At 36.5% G+C, this 7,997-nt stretch overlaps 1 protein-coding gene across 2 annotated transcripts; it reads right to left on the bottom strand.

Annotated features, from left to right (window-relative positions):
- Positions 1–1,694: 1,694 nt before the first annotated feature.
- On the bottom strand, positions 1,695–7,448 carry LOC104893648 (uncharacterized). 2 transcript variants are annotated; one of them, XR_790115.4, is made up of 5 exons: positions 6,882–7,448; positions 3,201–3,284; positions 3,024–3,113; positions 2,015–2,331; positions 1,695–1,918 (listed from the first exon to the last, which is right to left on the bottom strand). XR_790115.4 is itself a non-coding variant. In XM_010679777.4 (4 exons), the coding sequence occupies exons 1-4, from the start codon at positions 7,272–7,274 to the stop codon at positions 2,068–2,070; spliced, it is 831 nt and encodes a 276-aa protein (XP_010678079.1). In that variant the 5' UTR covers positions 7,275–7,448; the 3' UTR covers positions 1,695–2,067. The 2 variants fall into 2 exon arrangements, 1 of the variants encoding a protein (XP_010678079.1); XM_010679777.4 differs by having other exon boundaries at positions 1,695–2,331.
- Between the last annotated feature and the right edge of the window lie 549 nt (positions 7,449–7,997).

The raw sequence follows: 7,997 nt of genomic DNA, 5'->3' as shown, positions 1-7,997 counted from the left end.
CATGCTCTAAATTGGATACGATCCGAAAATCCAATTTTTAAAAACACTAGTTTTTCGATGAAATAAATTAAGCACAACAGCAGCCATATAGATTTAGAAAATAAGGAATTAAGTGTTGTTAAGATTTTAGGGGAAGGGTTAGATACGCCTAATGGGCTATGCACTAGGCTTTTCTAAAAAAATATTCAGTTTAATACAAGACATATTGCTATTCGGTTATATTAGATTTTTCGATCCAATTACCCTCAATCCAATCTGATCCGAAAATTCAAATTTCCAAAAAATCTCAATCCCAATACAATCCGAACACAACAAGAATACGATGCGAATTGCTGATTCGAATTGGATTAGATTGGATTTAACTTTTACCCCTAGGTCTAGAACCCGATCGGCTAGATTCTGACCCAGACCCAACCTAGACCAGTCCTACAGACTCATTTTCTTTTACTTATATAAAGAGTAATGATTTTTTTAAGCTAATATTTGAATTTTTAGCTTTTCACGCAACCATTGAGCCAAATGACTCAAACTTCTCATATCATCCATTGCCAACTGGAACTGAGGCCAACTTGTTGTGAATGTTTTAATTTGAAATGATTTGTAGAAGAACTGGCCTAATAACTAAAAAACGAGTGTAAAAAATACGAGTGAATTTTTTTTTCTAAATAAGCTTGATACCCGTTTCGGACTCGTTTTAGACCAAAGACCTTAAGCAAGGATGCAAATTTTCATACCTCGTGGGTCTAGGGTTGGGTTCAAATCAAAATTCAGAATTGGAATTGTTTATTTCAGAACCTATAGGATCTAGTTTCCCCCAAATCGATGTCATCTTCTTAGAATTTCAATATCATTAACTATATTCAACAAATTCGAATAAGATGCAAGTTTCCAACCACTATCTAAAATTATAATGAATTTGTTGAGTTATGAAATGGTCGAGTTTGGAATCAAGCCGTCGGACAGCGGCTGAGGACGAACAAAACTTCAATCCCAAACTTCTTCGACGCTTGCTAATGATATTGTTGCAGATTTCATTGTGAAATATTGCAGATTTTTTCGGAAATTTTGAAGATAGAATGCTATGGTAGAGAATCTTAGATTTCCATGTTCGAGAAGGAGAGAGAGAAATAGTTGAAACAGAATTGGGTGACTTATGACTCTAGAAGAAAAAGGTGGAGGCTATTTCACATGTATGAGTCTTTGTTACAACATACTTACGATATTTACACCTAAATGATCTTTTATAAAAAAAAGCTTCCAATAACATGAACGTCCTGTGTCGAAGATCACTTGAAATATTTCTCCCCACATGCTTGCCGATATGTCATTAAAAATTATAAAAAAAATCTTATATCTTAAAACTAAACATCAAGGTGAATCTAACAAGATCCCACATTACTACATTTTTTCTAGTGTAAGATTCACAAAATACGACGAAATGAAGTGTGTAAATAGAGCTGAAGTGAAACGTTTCAAATATTTGCAAACAAAGAAAGTATATAGCCCCCACCCCCGATCATCAACTCCACAAATTGCTTATTGAGAGCCTAGCCTCACTCGTTAGTATGAGGAAGAGAAATCAAGAATGGGTTTTACTGAAATACGCTTTATGCATGCAGCACCCCCTCTCTTGCATAATGAAGTTGTGGAGCGTGCACGTTGCTTCCAGGCTCCTGGCTATACAACTCAGAATGTGGTAAATTGCCATTATTATTGGCCAAAACAGCTTAAGGACCATCAAAACGTAATAGAAATCGGCCATCAGTTTATGTTATAGTCAACAAGCCAATCTTCATGAGTAAGATCGCACCCACTTCTTATACAGTTATACTTCAGAAAGGGATGCTGCTTAACTAAATAAGAGAGAAGCATACAATCAAATATCCCAGCTGCCAACGTAACTGAGTACCTATGGTCCCTGAAAACCAGAACATATGTAAAAACGCATAATGGCCAGAAGAGCAAATAAAAACGAGAACATAAACCATATTTTGACCGCTTTATACTTTCTAACCTGTTCTAACAAAAAAACTGAACCAAAAGGAATACAGTTAGTGAGTTTTGTCTTTAGCAAGGAGTGGGCACAGCTGCCATGCTTTCATCAACAATAAATGGTATAGGCTTTGTTGGAGCAGGTAAACGCCCAATACTATCTATTTTATCTGCAAGTTTTGGTGGAGGCCGAGCTGCTTTAGGAAGTAGCCTTCCCTTCTTAGCAAACCACTCAGGCTTTAGCAATGCTTTCAAACCTAACTTATTGTAGTGCACTTTCCTCACAGATCCTCCTGCAGCCTCCACAGCTGCCTTTGCTCTCACTGTCACCCTAGACACCTACAGCAGCATATTTAACCAAAGTTTTCAGCTGAAATTTGATAGACAAAGTACATTTTATGTTTTTCATCTCCTTTTGTAACAGATCAATACAGCTTTTCAAGCAGAAATCAGTTCGACTCAGCATTGCTACACACCTAAACAAGATATGACATTATCTGCTTTTTATTACAGATATACATTTATATGTTGATGATATTCTTTATAATTAAGCTAGCTGGGAGCAAAGGTCCTCTCAGGGTGTAAAGAAGGAAGTCAAGCTACATGTTAGCAATAAATTCCTCCTCAGGGTGCAATACATGGGATCAGCTCACATGAGCTGAGATCTCCTCTATCTATTTCTTTCTCTTTTATTACTGCTAGCAATCAATCATAATAGAGCAATGACTGTTGGCTCAAAGAAGACCCAGACAATGCCTTCATTCAGTATGACTTTATGTTCAGCGCTTTCGGCAACCCTGAGGATGTGACACTATTTCTCGTTGCGGAGAAACCTCTAAAAATAATGGAGCATTATATGATAATCTAATTTGTGTAATAACTCGAAGGGGAGGTAACCTATTGGCATAATATTGGATTAGCAAATTTCACAATCAAGATGAAGAGCATCCAGAAGAGGCCAGACATAAAGCAGTGTACTGCGGAAATATCATTCTTTTCAACATACCAGAGAGACATGGAACACAATTTACCTCAAGATGGATCGGCCATTTTATTTGTTCAGCACCACGTCCCATCAGCCTCACTCCATCCTCTATCTGCTTCCCTATAGCTCCTGCCTCCTATTGGTGGCCAATGTTTGAAATGTAAAGCCAGCAAAAACCAGCTATAATGAAAAAAATAGAGCACGCTCATTAAGATATACAAACCTTGAGAGTTTTCATTGTGATCAGCTCGGATGAATCAATTTTTCCCATATTTATAAGCTTGGCAATCTTTCCCAAACCTATTGGCTGCGACAAAGACATCAGGAAAAATTTATATGAAAGCAAACAATTAAGCAGAAAAAAGTAGAATTGTACTAAAGATTCCCTGTAAACATGAAAGTTGAAACTCAAGGTCACAATATCAGCTAATACAAACCCTGTATAATTAATACAAGCTTAAATTCTAAACAAGATTTAACCCAAGAAACCAAAATTCAAAAAGCTCAAACAGAAGGTAAATTAATTCCACAAGAAACACAAAACCAGGGGCTTTAAAGGCAATATGCACAAATAGATCATGTAAATTTCAAAAATTGAAAGCTTCTTCAACAACTATAGGGTACATTGTACTTTTAGAAACAAGAAACAGCAAGTTAATACTTTCATAAGAACCTGGACAATATCTAACACTATGATCATAATGTGGATTAAATGACGGATGCATATTTACTCTGTTATTACTTCCTTCGTCCTAGAATAGTCCGAACACTTTCCGTTTATGTTTGTCCCAAATTAGTTTGAACACTTCCATTTTTGTGTAATAGACCCAAATTATTAGGCCAGCCCAAATCAGGCCACCAGTGACTTTCTCTTACTCTAGGCGCTACGTGAGAAGGAAGGATTCTGGGGCAGGTCTAGCAGCACCTGAATCTGTGACTTGACAGAGGGGTAACAGACGGATAGCCAAGTGGTAAGCTGTGGTTTATTGCCAATGATTGAGGAAGGAGCAGAGAAGTTTCTTAAGAGAGCGAAATAGTACTATAGTAGTAGTATAAATAGAGAATAGTAATCAATAGGAATTTTTATCCAGAAAATTATTCTTCATTTGTCTCTAGTGGGAGTGTGGGGATCACTCGAATACCTCTTGTATCTTTTTCTTGCTTTCAGTGATTCCAGAATTCTCTCTCTCCCTGCCATAATATTAGTATATTCTGTTCTTGTTCCGTTATTATTTTGCTTGGGTATATTCTGGTTGGGGGAATCTGGGAATAAGTTAAGGAGGGGAAAGGAGGATGTTTTACATTTTGATATGGTCCCACTATTAATATATTACTTCCTTCGCTCTAAAATAAATACACGCTTACTATTTTAGGCCATTTCATAATAAATGAAACATTACTTTATTTGGTACTCACTTCTCTCGATCTCTCTCCTCATCACATGGGTCCCTCTTCTTCTTTCTCTCTATCTCTCTCCTCTCATAAATCCCCGTGCCAAATTTCTACGTTTCATTTAATATAGAACGGAGGAAGTATTTCTTTCAAACTCCACTTTGGCCCCCACTCTATCTTTTTTCAATAGATAGTTAACCATCTTTCTCTCTCTTCTAATAAAAAATGCCCCCCCCCCCGACTCCTATCACATCTACTTTTTAAATAAAATAACATTTGGTAACCACAATACAACTTATCACCTTGAAAAACGTGGGATGGAGGAAGTATACAAGTTGCATTTAATTGCCTAACTTAGAGGTGCATATTTCATGGGAATGAGAAATCCCAGTTGATTATAATATGAATTTGGTAGATGAGGCAACCACTATGCTCATTTGCAACTCCACTTCCCTAATCTCTCTTTCTCACCTGCTCCTCCATGGTCTGTGCTTGACCAACCTCAATCTAAGAGAACTAGAAGTAATACATATCTCAACCTCAAAATCTAATCAATCTGACTCCTGAGAGTCAAACATGCTGTTACTTTATATTTCATCACATTTGATGTTGCTATGTGGGACTGTAGATAATTTCAAAAAAAAAGTTGTCAATAGACAGCACAGAGGGGATGGATATAGGCATATAGCTGCATTTGTTATTGAAAAGAAAACAATGATTCTTTATTTTTCTTGTCCTCTGTCCCATTATTGATGGTTTACCTCGAGAGAGTAGGTGAACAAGTAAACTATCATCGGGCAGGGAGACAAATGAAAGCGATTAGAATCACAATTAGCTTTCTTTGTAATTTTCTAATATTCAAGGGAGACTATATAGGCTTAAAATCTCTCTTCGTAAGTGTCACCACTTTTGAGCAAAAGCTGTTAAGCCAAAGACATGTTTGTTTCAGAATCTTTACATTTTACATAAATCTTTTCTAAAGAATATATCAACTTTAGAAGAAAACAGGAAGTAATCACTTGAGTAATACTTCTCCTTGTACTTTCAAGAGCCACTTAATTCTACATTCAGCCCGTATATCATGAAATCAACATCATTTGTTGTCCATCCTCACAATCCTGCAAGTAGGACAGCATGTCTCCTTGTTTCTGGTGTTGGTTCCTAAGCCCAACCCATGCAGATTGTTATTTGTAATCAATAGAGTAACATATCAATCTTCAGAAAAAATTGATGAGCTTACAACTGCTAAATCTATAATCATGTTGCGAAAGATAATTCTCACCAGTTAGAAGGACAAACAAAAAGCTAAGATTACAATCAATTGAGAGAAAAATGACAGTACCTTTGTATAGCATTTATTACTCCATTTCAGCATATTGTCCCAATTATTTTGTTGATTTAAAATGGCTAGCCATCAAACCCAAGAATACTCAAAACATACTGGATGTCTTAACTCTTAAGACGCTTAACATATGGACTATGGTGGAGGCTACCAAGCTCCATCGAGTCAGTTGTTCCAAATCATACTGTGAAATGTTTTTTAATCTTCTCCAAAACCCAGTTGACATGAGAGTACAGATCATCAAGGATTCAAGTTTTGACAGAATATTAAGGTTCTTAGTTTCTTGCTCATTAGAATGTATACCCGACCTTAGTTTTAACTAACTACTCGTCATTAGTTCTACTCCATAGACGAAGAATTTACAAACCCATAATTTATGGATTCCTTCCTCCAACTCAAGAAATTCAAATCACTTTGCTAAACATCAGGTTTTACAAGGATAAGAGACCAAAGAAAACACAACAGCATCAACGGGTAGAATAATATTACAAAAATGATAAATCAGCCGTACATGCCCATCAGGTTACTCGTCAGATACAACTTTCACAAAAAAGTAGGTAAAAAACTTCTGACCAACTTGCTGAATGATCATCACTAGGATAATCTGACTCAACATCAGAACTCAAAGAGTTACTTCACACTAAAAAGAGCAAAATTTTAACTTCAAATTATCTTGTAGCAAGTGTCCATTTCAACAAGTTGATTAATTTGGTATCAGGCAATGGCAAACTATCAACAAGATGCCCTAGATTAAAAACAGAAGAAGATATAGGCCTATAAAAACTCTGCTAAAAAGGCCTAGTGGAAACAATCCCTCCAAATGATAATAAAGTTGGGCACGCACACACAGGACATCTCTGGCCGCGACATAGGTTGGGGGCACAAGTCAAAATTGAAGGCAATGATAATGGCAATAGATGAAATCAAATGTCAGACTCCATTTATGCCATTAATAATAAAGGAAATCAGAAACAGCTTCCATCCAATTACAAAGAAACACAAGCAGTAATCACAATCTAACTCGAACAGTGTGCAAACATCAGAAACGTACATTTAACAACAAACATATATTTCCATTCAACAATTCGCTCGCATATCAAAAATATATATCTAGCACACCTATATAAACCCAAATCAACTACAAAATAGAAGAAGTGAAGCTCACATCACCTGAAAAGTGAGGCTAAAGGGATTCTTAAACCCTCGTTTCGGAAGGCGGCGACGCAACGGTGTCTGACCACCTTCGAACCCAAACTTCATGGTCCCACGAGCTTTCTGACCTTTATGACCACGTCCAGCAGTCTTCCCCAAACCAGACCCAATACCACGACCTTTCCTCTTCTTTTGTTTGGTCGCACCTGGGTTATTTCTCAGATCATTCAAGCTCAATAAACTACTGTATGCCCTCCTACTTGAAAACCTACATTCCCGAATCGGTCCCTTTGAGAAGATTTTCGAAAAATTTGAGATAGGTAGTGTGGATTGGGGGGGAGATGGAAGGTTGGGTTTGGAGAAACTGCGGACTGTGGCAGAGAATAGTGATGGGAGTCGTTTTCTGAGCATTTTTAAGATTGATTGTGTTTTTGGAATTGGGAAACTTTTATCAAATGATGAAACTAAGCTTTTGTCGAGATAACTAAGAAACGAAAGGTCGGATTTATTAGTTTGGTTTCATGGTTAGGGAGAGGAATAGGGTTTAAGGATCTGTTCAAGCTTGGCATCTAAACAAGCACACGACATGACGACATCATCTATGACAAATACCTGAAATCAATTAAAAAAAATAGAGATAGATAGGGGTGTTCATGGGTGGTTAACCGTACCGAAATAAAATTTCGGGACGGTAACAAGAAGTATCGGTTCGCCATATTTGTGAACCGTAACCGTAACCGTTCAAACCGGTAACCGCATAAACGGTTAACCGATTTTTCGGTACGATTTTCCGGTTAACCATTAACCGTTACTCAAGTTTTATAAAAACAGTTTACTAATTTTATATATTAGATTTCAATTTTTTCTCTGCATAAATAATATAACATTAATACCAAGATTATCTATAAAAGACAATCATCTTTAAAAATATTTGACACCATACAATATTACGATACAATGAAATACATATCTCAAAGTTCTAAGAAAAAACAAGCACAAAAATCTTAAACTTTTACAAGTTTAATTCACAGTGAGAAGTTAAAAAAAAAAAAAAACAGCAGCTAAACAAATAAAAATTGTAGTTACTGCTTAGTTAGGGCTGCTGCTTAGTTACTGCTTAGAGTACCGAAATCA

The sequence above is a fragment of the Beta vulgaris genome, chromosome 5 (assembly GCF_026745355.1).
Source record: "Beta vulgaris subsp. vulgaris cultivar EL10 chromosome 5, EL10.2, whole genome shotgun sequence".
Lineage (NCBI taxonomy): Eukaryota > Viridiplantae > Streptophyta > Magnoliopsida > Caryophyllales > Amaranthaceae > Beta > Beta vulgaris.
Note: the sequence above shows the minus strand (reverse complement) of the source record. Positions and strands in the feature narration are given on the sequence as shown.